Below are 13,543 nucleotides of genomic sequence, written 5' to 3'. Positions count from 1 at the left end.
TGTTTGGGATCTTAGTATTGTTCCTTTGCATGAAATTTAAATTGTAGCCCATTTTGTTTGAGGATAGATAATACTGCCATAGATCTAGGGCACCAGAGTCTGCTAGAGAATGGTAGAAATGAATAAACAGTAGTATTAAGATGCTATTTAGGATACGAAGGGAAAATACAAACTGCAGAATTGTGCCAGACAAGAAATTCCTGGATTAGTTTATGCAAAATGGCCTGGCTAAATGCAGAGACATCAAGGAACAATGGAGACCCAAGTACTGAGTCATTAAGAGTCATTAGCAATGCAAAAGCATTCCCTCTCTCCCCTGCCACAAGCAGTGGAAAGAGACAGAAGAATTGGCAGGTTGCCAAGATGGTGGGGAGGAGGTGATGTCAAAGGAAAACTTGTCCCTTTTGAAATCTAAAGGTGTTCTGGGAACAAAAAGGAGGAAGTAGGCAGAACTCCGTGCAGTGCTGTGTGGAGGAAGCTGTGCTGAGAGACCAGAAACCATGACTGAACTGCTACTCTCAACACAACCTTGAAAGGAGCAATGAGAGACACTTTTGAAGCATAATGTTCTGCACCCCCTCCATGGAATATGTGTAACATAAACCATATTTCTTAAAGACACTAGCCTCTGCTAGTGCCTGTCACCATCATGCAGTTGGGAGAGATCCTTTTGATTTGTTTATAACCCTGAATAATTTGGCACCATCCACAAAACTGGCCTCCTCACTGTTCACTGCTAACTCTAGGACATTTATGAATAAGTGAAAAAGCAGCAGTCCCAGTATAGATTCTTAGAGATCCCAATCCCATGGAAGTCTATACACAACTGACTCAGGCTGAAGGTGGGCCTGGAATCTGACATTGCTTGGCTCTAGAATCTTGTCATGTAATAAGAACAGCTCTGCAGCACGGAGAGCTGAATCTGTAAATTTTGGGTTTTCTCAGTATGCAGTTTTCTCAACTTTAAGTGTAAACTTTTGGGTTTGAAGAAAAGCATCACAAAAATCAGAAAAGGGTAGATTTCAAAGGACATTGTGTTTCAGCTCACTTATTGGTTGAGGAAGTACAAGTTAGGCAAACAGCCCAACTGTTCAGCACCAAATACAGGGCTACAAATATGTGTAAATTAGGTATACCTCTAGAGCTATACAGGACATTCAAAGCTGACTGGTTTCTGTAAACTAACCTGAGAGCTTCAAGTGCAGGTAATAACTGTTGTACAGTGGTACCTCTGGTTACAAACTTAATTCGTTCCGGAGGTCCGTTCTTAACCTGAAACCATTTGTAACCTGAGGTACCACTTTAGCTAATGGAACCTCCTGTTGCTGCCATGCCACTGGTGTGCAATTTCTGTTCTCATTCTGAGGTAAAGTTCTTAACCCAAGGTACTACTTCCGGGTTAGCGGAGTCTGTAACCCAAAGTGTTTGTAACCTGAGGTGTTTGTAACCTAAGGTACCACTGTAATTACAAATTCCTAGCAGCCCCAGTAGCCACCATATTCAATGGCCAGAGATTATGGGAGCTGTTGTCCAACAATATCTGGAGGACCACAGGTTCCTGAATCCCTAAGAAACCCTCTTCACACTCCTATTTCCCTTTGGAAGGCTCCAGATGAACATTTTGATGCAAGGTTTATTGGAGGCTAATGGTTTTATTTATTTATTTATTATTTAATCAATTAATTATTTTATTTATGGCATTTTCATCCCACCTTCTTCCCCACGGGCATCAAAGTGGCATAAATGGTTTTCTCCCTCCTCATTTAATCCCCACAGCAACCATATGAGGCAGATTAGGTTGAGAGGCAAGTATTAACCCAAGGTCACCCAGTGAGCTTCATAGGTGAGTTGGAATTTCAATCCTGGTCTGACACTCTAACCACTACACCACACTGAGGAGAGAGCATGGAAGGAGAGACTAGGTTTGGGCTATCGGTGGGTTAGCACCACCCATCCATTATTTTAAAGCTTCTATTGCTATCCAGAAGAGCTACAACTTTGAAAATGAAAGCTGAGATTAATAGGGTGGTAAATTCTGTGCCAGGCTATCAGATTCCATCCAGTGGGGATGTGGATGTAGGATGCATGCAGAGGACCCTGTGGTGGGCTGAATTCCATTTGAACTCACAAGCACCAAGCCACATGCAGTGGATTGACTTGATCCGGTTCATTGCTAATTTCAGGTTCAAATCAAAAGTGGGGGCGGCAACATGGAATAATCACATGTGCATTTTGATTGCCAAATTTGCACTGATCATAAGACTGCTGGAACCTGTTTACCCATTGCTCTGATGGAATGCAATTAAGTCCAAGCAGGTAGCAGCAGCACCCATAACTGGAAAGAACCCAGGGTGTTCCCAAGGTTCTTTTGTTGGTTCTTTGTGTTGTTCTTTGGAACGTTGCTTTAAGACACTGCTAACTGCCACTGTCTGGGGGGATACATACCATCTCTTGGGTGCACAGACTGCATTCAGTTCTGTTTCACAAAGATGGGACTGATTTCCCTTATCAGTTGCTTTTTGCCTTTGGACTGCTACTTCAACTTGTGCACTGCTCTAGTCCTGGCTCTGTTCATCAGCCTCTTCCAAATGATCCTATGTGGCTCCTTTGTGTGGTGCAAGAGAGTTGGCCAAGCATGGAGAAGCATCTTGTCCTATTCAGTGGAACCTGAAATCACTGAGAATCCCCACTTTTTGGAGCAACAGCTGGGCAGTTGGTTCCCCTCTGAGACCGGCACACCGATGGTGAGTTTCAGTGACACGTTTGTTCATGTCTGAAGTTGACTCACATTGGGGGGTTTTTCAGTTCCCAACAGCAATATTTACTTCCTCATTTATTTAAAAGATCTCCTACCCATCCTTCAGCAGAAACCTTCCCAAGGCAGGGCACAGCCATATAGCATCAAAACCCAAAATAAAACAACTATGTGAGAATACAGACAAGCTGACTCATCCCCACCACATTTGGTTTTCTCAGCTTACAACAGCAATATGTACGTACAAATTTATTTAAGAGATTTCCTACTTTTCCTTCAGCACAAAGGTTCCCAGAGCAGGTCACAGCCATATAATCAAATAATATCAAAATCCAAAATAAAACAATTATATGACAATACAGAATTCGCACACATGTTAACTGGCAAAAGGCAAGGCTGAGAGAATGATAGAAACTACTTAATGAGCATTCATGGGGATGGGGTTCCATGTTTTAGGGGCCTTCAATGGGCAGAAAGCAGCAATGTGATGCCATGGTCATAATGAAAATGGCATTTTAACGGGCCATTTGAGTCTTGCATTGACACAAACTTCGACATTGAATGAACTTCTAAGTGAGATGGGAGGAGTAAAAAATGACCTGACAGTATTGCATGATTTGGCCACCAGGAGACAGGAATGCAGGAAGTAGCCTTATACAGATCCAGACTGTTGGTCCATCCAGTTTAGTACTGTCAAAGCAGACCAGCGGCAGCTCTCCAGGGAATCAGACTGGGATTTTCCCCAGTCCTATTTAGAGATACCAGGGATGGAACTTGGAACATGCCTCATTCTGCCTGATGGCATAGTACCCTGTTTAGTAAGGTGGTATTTCCAATTGGTTGTTCTTCCCTTTGAATAACTTCGCTGCCTCCTCTCTTCCTAGAAGGAACATGTGGAACACAGAAGCCATCTCCAAGCAGCTGTTGGAAAAGAAGAAGGCAAGCCATCGAGACAGGAACCAGCTCATCCCGGTGATTTATTATTATTTTTAAGAGCCAAGCTCAATGTTGACATTTGATCATTCACATGGTCTTTCATGGCATCCATGAAAGTGTACATACACACATTTGTTTGTTGGTTGGGTTCATTCAATAAGATAAGTTCAAGATAATAAAACCCAGATCCAAAATCTTTTAAAAAACAACAGAAAATGTATTCAAAACTTAAAATTATAGGAGGAGACAGAATACACACAGGAAAACTAGCCGAGAATCATCTAACAAAAATACTTAGAGTTGAGTTGAGTTAGTCAATGCAATGCAATCTAGAAGTTGGCTTACAATGCCCATATAATCCCTGGCCATTGGACATGCTTGCTAGGGCTGATGGGCACTGCAGTCCAAGTACATTTGGAAAGCCACAGATTCACTGCTGTTCTGAAATAAAGTCAGTGCCTCTTAGGCCCACAAATTGGTATATAAGTATTCTAACACATCTAATAAATATATAAATATGTCATGAGGTCTGACAGGGAAGTGTCAGGCCCCCACAGGTCGAGAAGAGGCTGGATGCTTGGAATGCAACTGGCTTTTTATTCACAGAAAGTAACCCAGCAAAGTTTCCCTGGCTCGACTCCTTCAGCTTGAGAAGTTGCAGGAAACTTAGCTCCGGCCCCACCTTTCCCCTCTACACTCTCACTCTGGAGCCCTCCCTAACAGACGGTGACTCCAATGTGGGAGTTAGGTCCTACTCTTCTGGTTCTGTATGACTCATTGCTTGGCAGCAGTCAGGACTTCCAGCACCACCCAACTCAGCCCTTCCCCACTGTCCCACCACCAGGACCTGGGCTCTAAGTCTTTGTCTTCCCTGTCTTCCCTGGCGGGCTCCTCATCTGGCCAGTTCCTGACAAAATATGAGAGTCAGTGGGCTCCATACCAACCTGGAGGTGGAGAAAAGCTCACCAGTGCCTTCATTTGGCTTACAGGTACCAACCACCAGGAGAGAGAACCACAAAATATAGGCAGTCGCTGTGCCTCCATCCGCAGATTGCTATGTGACAATACAGCCTGTGCCTTATGTGACAGGGCAGCCATGGAGGCTGAGGAAGTGATGTGTGTCCATGGATTAAACCCTGGGTTTCAAAGAGATGACATCATTTCCCCATGGAGCAACAGTGAACCTGCCCCAAACTGTCACCATCCAGAATTGGGCCCAGAAACAACTCCTTCATCCAGGAAGGAGCAAGTTCTTCCCAAATGCAAGGGGAAGAAGGAAAAGCCACTTCATTCTACTCAGCAAGCTGTTTCCATTTTCAGGGAGTATGGCATGAGTCCCAGCCATCTCAAGAACCATTCCATGTTCACTATGAATGAACATTATGATAGCTCTGATGACAGAAGCTGGGAAATGAGGGACCACTTCTACTCCTCTTCTAGCACATCTTCTGTGCTGTCTTTCAATAGCTGGGCAGATCACAGCCCCTCTACTGAACTGCCGGAGTTATCCTATTTCAGCAAGAAGAACCACATTCCTTTGAGGCATAGGAAAAATGAAGCATCCTCTTCATGTGAAAAGGAGAACTACCAGGGCATGAGATTCCACCCTAAAGCAGCAAGACATTTCCCCACTTTCTTACCTGTGGTCTCACAAGCAAATACAAAGTCTCCTAGGGTTGAATTCGCTACCGCAGACACTCCCTTTATGGCTAAGGCTCCAAGAACCTTGGAGCAGCATTTGGTCATGAAAAGAGTTCAACACAAACTGGGTCTTCCATCAGTTGTCCTCAGGTCATTCAGGGCCTTTTTGCCTCTTGGTATGGATTCCACTTTCCTGCGCCCCACAAAGAGGGAGGCTACTGTATTGATGAGGCCTCGGCTTCTTCCTTTCACGAGTGGGGCAAAGAGCAGGACACTGGAGCAACACATGAAAAAGATGATTTGCATGCGGCATTGTGGGCTGCCAAGGAAAGTCCAAGAGGCCCTCAAGCACATGAAGCTGGCATCTCACCTCACCACCGATACAGCATCGTCTGCACACAGGAAAAAAGGCCGAGGCGTCGCCGTCAAGGGTGGAAGGGAAGGGAAGGTTCACTGGCATGTTCTACACTGGGAATCTACAACCAGGGAAACAGCCCTCAAATCTCCCCCTCCTTCCAAAGCAAATCCCCAGACTACAACTGGTAAGAAGTCATTTAAGGCCAGACACAAGCTAATAGAGAATTCCCAGAGAATAATTGTCCCAGAGGAGAGGAAAGCCCCCTTGCCCAAGCTGACCCTACCGCACAGCAGTTACCCTCAGCGACTTAGCAGGCCAAGGCCAAGTCTCCAGGGGAAGGCAGATTGTGCGGATATGAATGTTAAGTATAAAGGCATTCAATTCCTATGGGGCCCCCCTACACTGTACATTCAACCCCTGAGCAATATAATACCCAGTGCTCCCGAGTTGCTAGCTCCCCCATCTTGGTCGCATCACGCCACTGAGTTTGTCCACACAAGGACACCTTTTTTTCCTGCCAATGAGGAGCAGTGTTTGGAATCCCATGTCATCAGAAAGAGGGCTCAACACCCGTGGGGCCAGCCCAAACTGACACAAGAGTCTTTGCAAAAGTTCCACCTGCCTACAGCACCCCATGCTTCCTCCAAATTGTATTCGGGAGGGGAAGTGAGGGTATCCCCTAGGAGCTCCTTGCCTTTTGCCACCTTGGAGACCAAGAAGCACCTGGAGGGCCACATCAAGGGTAAGGTCATAGAGCAGGGGTGGGGCATCCCCAAGCGAGTCATGGAGTCCCTCCACCACTCCACTCCACTAACAAAGGAGCCCAAAGGCAGTCAAGAGATGTCTGCATCCCACAAGGGGAAGAGGATTCTAGGGAGCCTTCCATTGGGGAAAGCACCAAATTTCTCTGGGATGCCAAAGCCACAGTGCAACCAGCATCAAGTACTGAAAAGACCCATGGACCAAGAGACTCTTGAAATCTCACTGGAGCTTGTTGACCCCATGTTTCAGTTGCCTCAGTCAGCTGGCCACCAAGTCAAGGAACATGACCTTCCTAAAGTTGCCCCACTTGGTTTGAAAGCCCAGCAGCCACAATCCCACGAGGTTCCATTCGCAGAGAAAGACATCACCGTTCATATCAAACTCAACATTGCAAGCAAAGGTTTAGCTCCCAGGCAAGGATTGTCCACACTCTACAGAAAACCTTTATCCTATCTGTACAAGGAGGACGCCCGTCAGGTCCCCTTTTCCACCTTGCCCAGAAAGGGTACCATATTTGACTTCACCTCAGCAGAGATCCCATTCATTGAGCAGAGGACTCGGGAGGATCTGGAATGGCACGTGAGAAAAAAGAGGCTGCAGCATGCTTGGGGGTTGCCAAGCCTTGTCCAGAGATCTCTCCATTCTGTTTTCCCAGTTGTCCCCCAATCACAGCAGCACCGGACATTGCAGCATGTGGAGGTGAATGTTCTTCTGGATGAGCTCTCCTTCTTCAGTGATGCCATCATTCAAGAACTAGAGCAGAATCTGCTGAAAAGAATCATGCTTCACCGATGGCGCTTACCCCAAAGGGTCCTTGAGTCCCTCAGGCTGCTTTCCCCAGAGATTGTGGCTGTTGCAGGGAAACAGGATGGAACTAGGAGGAGGACAATGCCAAGTCAACCTTTGGTGTACCCCACACTTCAGTCTAAAGCAACAGAGAATAAAATACTCCACTTGGATGAAAAACATCTGGATATTTCCCCAAAATTGTCCAGACATGCTTGGCAATGCATGCCAACTTCATTGAGTCAGTTTCTCCCCAAGACCCTCCACAGTCATGGGCTTCTGGAGCCACACAACGACATCCAGCCATCTGATTGGACAGAAGACATGGACCAGGTTGAGTCAGCCATGCAACATGACCATTTGCTGTCTCTCTGGGGCATGAAGGGTCTGGGTGGAACAAGGCACATGTCACCACTGCAGCCTTCCATTCCCAGAACAGCAACCACCTTCATGTTTTCAGAAGCAAAGACACCATTCCTCTTGGAGCAAGTAAGGCAAGCCTTAGAACTCCACATTAGAAAAAAGAAGCTACAGCATGAATGGGGCTTGCCTAGTCTAATTCAGAAATCCTTGCATGGCTTCAAGTCACAGGCTCCCCCACTGCCCAGTCTCCAAAGGGCTGAAGCTCATGTCTACATTCTACTACAGAAACCATCCTTCCTTCCCCAAAGCACCTACAGTCAGCTGGAATTCCACATTCAAAGGATGGTGCTACAGCGACAATGGAAGCTGCCTAAGAGGATTCTGGAATCTATCAAGATTTTCAACCCTGCATTTGGGACAGGTCCCTTGGAACTACAAAATACAGAGTACCAAAATAAAAGCTGTGACTCTCCGGGCAGATTCTCCCCTGCCATCCCAGCAGCCAGAGAAGAGCTGTCCTCTTGGGAAGAGGCAAGGCAGGCGACGTTTGTGGGTGAGAACATCTTCACACATGGACCCCAGGCTTACAGGGCACAGCAAATGGTCAGCCCACACCAGGATACGGAGGCAGGAGAAGTCCCTGAAGGAGCTTTTTCTGAATCATCAGCTGCCTCTACAGATCACCATAGCCTCAGGAGAAAGTCCACAGAAACTGGTCTCCAGCCCATGGGAAACTTCAAGGTCACACCTGACGACCCTTTCCAGAAGTTTGCCCCTCTTTACAGCCAAGTGAAGCCCAGAAGCACATTTCTGCCCTTGGTGGAGGGTGAAGCAGTGGATAAGGGGGAGCTGAACATCAGGTACGAATATCCAGAGCATTTACCTAGTCAACAGAGTGAAATCTTGAATACGGTATATGCAGACTCTGCAGCCTGGCCACACATGGATGAATGTTTCACAGGAATAGACTCAATGAATGTTTCCCTGGATGGAAGTGAGGCTAAAGAGAAACCAGAAATGAACACCTACAAGGAGCATTTGGTGGCAATGGCATCAGTGGATGACAAAATGATTGACCTTACAGCCTCTCAAGATGAGGCTCAGGAGCAACTAGAATCCTACACCAAACATAAGAAAATCTTTCACCATTGGGGCTTATCACAAGTTGTGCAGAAATCCATGAGAGCATTTTGCCCACCTCCTCCTAAGTCCCTTCCTCCTATTTGTCCACAGGTCACCAAGGAAATCATTAGCATGGATCCAGACACTGAAAAAGAAGAAAGTGCCACGGGTGATAGTCTCTTTGTGGAAGATGAAAAGGTTCTCTATTGGGAAGAGCAACAGGCCATGGAGCAAGTTGACGTTAGTACCAAGAAAACACAGAGAGACAAGAAAATGAGCACCATTGATGGAATCCCACAGGAAATTGAGAATGGAGTTCCTACTAAGATAAGCCTATACTCCTCAAAGGACACCACTGGTGAGAGACCACAAATGTCAGCAGAAGATTCTGTGATAAATGAGCCGCTAGAAGTCATGAAGGAAGTTAATAACAGCCCACAGGCCACAGATGCCCTGAACATTTTGGGACCTGAGGCTGCAGATAATACTTATTTGGAGATTCTGCAGGGCACAGAGGAAGCAAATTATACGGGGGAGACCCCACAAAGAGTTGAGGAACTGGTATTTAATACAAAGAGCCCACACGTAGTTAAAGAAGAACTATCTACCAGTGAAAGCTCACAAGCCACAGAAGAAGCAAGGTTCATCGGACTGGAAGCCACAGAAGATGCTGCTAGTGAGATACCACAAGCTGCAGACACTGTATCTGGTGAGAGAAGTCCGTATAACACAGAGGAAGAGAACCTCACTTATGAGAACACACAAGTAGCCACTAGCCCAGAAAGCTCAAAAGAGGATGAAGAAGTGGCCATTGCTATTGGGAGTCTAGAAGCCACTGAAGATGCAAGAGTTGCTGAACAACAGGATAGTCAGGTTTCACAGGTCACAGGGGAGGAGGTGACCATTGCTGGTGAAAGCCCACAGGATCTGGAGAGTGAGAGTGTGACTTCCAGGAGCTCACAAGCATCAGAGGAAATGGATGTCGCTCCTGAGATCCGAACTGATGTTGCAGAGGATGGAGAGGCCCCACAAGCAGAAGAGGAAATTATTTATGAGATTCCCTGGATCACAACTGCAGGAAGCTCCCAAGAAGATGGTGAAACTGGCCTTATGGGTGAAAATCCACAGAATAGAGAGAAAGCAGGCATAGTTCCTGGGAGCCCACCAACACCAGAGGAGAAAGCAGTTGCTGGTGAAAGCCGAGAGGCCACAGATGAAAGGGACAAGAGCTCAGAGATTGCAGAAAAGCAGAGCACTCAGACAGCGTGCCCATCATCCAAAGAGGAAGTAACTGCAGAAAGGGAAAGTCCCCAAGCAGAAGAGGGTGTGCCTGGTGAGCACCCGCCAGTCACAGCTACAGAGAGTCCACAGGCAGAAGAAGGCGTTAGAGTTGCCAATGAGAGGTCTCAGGTGATAGTTCCTGAGGCTGAAGAGGCTGGGTGTGGTAGGAAGCCATTTCAAGACACTAAGCAACATGGGGAAGCCCACCCCAGAAGGCAGCCTGTGACCTTCAGGTGGGGCTTTCTGAAACGAATCCAAGAATTCCCACAGGCATTCTTGCTTCATCTGCAGCCCAGATACCACAGGGGCTATAAACTGACAGGAGGACTTGGAGACCAATCCCAAGCCAAAACGAAATCAGGCCTGCGGAAGAAGCCACCAGTCTTCCGGACTGAACTGCGGCTCCAGGTAGAGCGTGGTGGGAAAATCAGTATTTGTGGGGCTACGAAGAAGCCCCTTCCTTTATTTTCTCCAAAAGCCCATCCCTCTATGGTGATCCCAGAGGGGGGAGGCAAAGGAGGCAGCCAGGAGATGAAACCTGGGAAGTGCCTGGGCAGACCTTCCGATCTTAAAGGAAGGGCATTGAGGCACAAGGCGGTACTGAAATCCACTCTGCATGTACATATGCAGAAGATGGCACCAGAACAGGACTTGGAGATTCCTCTTGAGCCAGAGAAGCATGAACAGAAAGTTCTGTTCCCTGGTGCCACACTGCTCAGCGATTACAATGCAAGCCCTAGATCCAGCCAAGTTCCTGAATCCCGGGGGCTCAGGTCTCTAGACAAAAGCAAAGAGCCAATTCCATGTACTTGCATTGAAAGATTTATTGGGGATAAATGCAGTATTTCGTGGCAGCTCGAATCCAGCCTCCAGGGGATGGTACAGAACAACCAACATCCAGTAGGACCGAGGAAACCTCAGCCTCTAGATATCTCACAAGCTACTGCTTTGCCCTGTGTGTGCCATACTGCAGTTCTTCAAATAGACGCCAAATTTCCATGTGTAATGGGTGCAGATCAAAAGTGTCAGCAGCAACAGGGGGTCCCAAGAGATGCAAAGACCTTCCAGTGTGGGACTGTAGTAAATAATGGAACTCAGGGGTATTTGGATTTGCCTTCTGTGGAAGGCAAAATGGATACTGATTGCCCCAAGCAGGAAGTCTCAGGGGACAATCTCCTTAAGCCTTCTGAAGTAGCAAGAGATCACTTGCTCAGGACCCACATTGCCCAGAGAGCCTTGGGGTCCTTCATCCTTCCTTGCCTTGTCATCTCCTCACACACTGCCTATGAAGACATGGTGGCTGAACTGGTCAAGAAGGCATCCAAAGAACGTCAGGAGAGACTCAGCAGCCAGTTACACAGGAGGAGGGTCAGTTTGGGGATGCCCAAAGAGGAAAGCCAAGGGCTGCCCTTACAGACCCAGGGACATAGAGCTAGTGCAAGGGGGCTGCAAAAGACATCTGCAGTGGCATATACTCAAGAACCAAGGAGCAGGCGGGCCAGCAAATACTCTCATGATATATGTTCAGGCATGGCACCTGCCCCATCTCTCAACACCAATAATAGCTCTCGGGTTCTGCAGGACCAGGAAGACATCCAGTCTGCTGAAGAAAGTAGCAGTGCTTCAAGTGAGAGCTCTGAAGTTTCAGGAGAATCTGAGGCCTCTGGAGACTCGTGTGCATCTTCTTTGGATGCAGACAGTGAATTGCCAGACCCTCCTTCGGATTGGATTCACTTGGAAACCAAAGGTGAGGGTGTAGAAAGAGAGTCTGGGAGCATCTCCATCTTGGTCCCTAAGGATGCTTCTCAGGTGCGGCCAGAGACCCCCTGCAAGCAATGCTACCCGCAAATAGAAGGCCAGTCCCAGTTCAGGAACGTATGTGAGTGGCAGAAAGCAGGAGACTGGGACAGCAACAATGTCCAAGTTGAAGAAGACAATAGAGATCAGAAGGTGGGACAGAGGCCTAAAGATAGATCTTGCCTGAAATCTGGAGCCATCTTGAGACCCCAGGGAAGGCGTGCCTCTTCCAGTTCCCACAAGGATTCTGACAAGAGGATGTCTATTATTGGCTCAGTCCTGGAGAGGATATTGCACCTAAAGTATGGGATGCACATTTGGTTGCAAAGCCATGGCATAAAGAAAGCTGCCTGGAGAGAAAAGAAGAGGCAAACATTCACCACTGCCAATTGCCCTGAGAAAGAGGACATGTTAAAAGGGGCCAAAGAGTTCAGAGATGCTGAACCTGCTATGGAAGGAGGTGCTGTGCGCTAGACAGGTGGGTGTGCACATATTCTGTAGCTCAAACTGATGAAGAGGCCCACAGACCAGAACCCATCTTCCAGAAACATGGTTCATTTCTGGCAGAAAGACAGAGGATCCCATTACAGCCCTGGTATTTCAAGAAGCATCTTCCAGAAGCCCTCCAGAGCACACCATAATGGAAAGAAGAGTATGAGTATGTGGAAACTCCAGCCCATGGGCCTAATTAGGCCAAGCATGTGTACATGCCATTTCCCCCAATCCACATATCAGGTTTGGGGCAGGTACTGACATCTGCTTCCACAACCCTCATTTGCAGTTGGACTGTGACATTCTGTGGATTCCCTCCCAACACACAAACTACAAGAAGGTCCTTTTGAAGGTCAGGGGAATTCCAGGGCTTGCCAAACCCTGGTGAATAGTTTGGGTTTTGTTTTGTTTTATATTTAAGTGTTTTCCTGAGGTTTAAAACATATATGTTTTAATTACCAGCAGCTGCACCCCTCCAAGGTTTCCCAATTTATCCTTATTCTGCTGCATAGCATTCTTGATTTGTTTTGTTTTTAATGAGATGTAGGGGGGCTTCTTCTGTAAGGAATAATGTTGGTTGCTTTTGTTGCTTTAATAAACCTCCATTTTGTTAACATGGGATGCCTTGGCTAGAATTCTTGGGAATGGTCCTGTAGTGGTAGCTCAACCTTCTCCAACCAGATGACCTTCAGTTATTTGGACTACATGTTTGTGCTGCCTGAAGATGATGAGAAATATAGTCCAAGCCATATAGCAGACATGAGGCTGTTCTCCAAGGTAGCCATTTTCCCAACTGACTTTCATCATACCTATCCATTCTCCTAAATTCAGGCGTACTTTTTATCTCTGCCAATGTTTCCCAAGCTTGGTTCTCCAGCTGGTTTTGGACCACAGTTCCTCTCATCCCTGACCATTTGTCCTGCTAGCTAGGGATGGTGGGAGTCGTAGTCGGGAAAAACAGCTGGAGACCCAAGTTTGGGAAACCCTGATCTGTGCGCAGAGATATAGATATACAGTGGACGCTCGGCTTGCAAACGTGAACCATGTGGGATGCACGTTTGCAACCTGTAGCATTCGCAACCTGTAGCATTCGCAACCCGCATCTACGCACATGCGGGTTGCGATTCGGCACTTCTGCACATGCGCAAAGTGTGATTAAGCGCTTCTATGCATGCAAGACCGCCGAAACCCAGAAGTAACCCATTCCGGTACTTTCGGGTTTCAGCAATCCGTAACCTGAAAAAACACAA

The 13,543-nt window shown here is 47.0% G+C and overlaps 1 protein-coding gene across 1 annotated transcript; it reads left to right on the top strand.

Annotated features, from left to right (window-relative positions):
* Positions 1-2,369: 2,369 nt before the first annotated feature.
* LOC310747234 (uncharacterized protein) lies at positions 2,370-12,909 on the top strand. Its single transcript, XM_083581572.1, has 3 exons — positions 2,370-2,744; positions 3,640-3,727; positions 4,681-12,909. The coding sequence occupies exons 1-3, from the start codon at positions 2,490-2,492 to the stop codon at positions 12,273-12,275; spliced, it is 7,938 nt and encodes a 2,645-aa protein (XP_083437698.1). The 5' UTR covers positions 2,370-2,489; the 3' UTR covers positions 12,276-12,909.
* The last annotated feature ends 634 nt before the right edge of the window (positions 12,910-13,543 follow it).

Source organism: Podarcis filfolensis, assembly GCF_964270895.1.
Source record: "Podarcis filfolensis genome assembly, chromosome: 13".
NCBI classification, from domain to species: Eukaryota; Metazoa; Chordata; class Lepidosauria; order Squamata; family Lacertidae; genus Podarcis; species Podarcis filfolensis.
The sequence above is the reverse complement of the archived record's forward strand: the minus strand, read 5'-3'. Positions and strand labels throughout refer to the sequence as shown.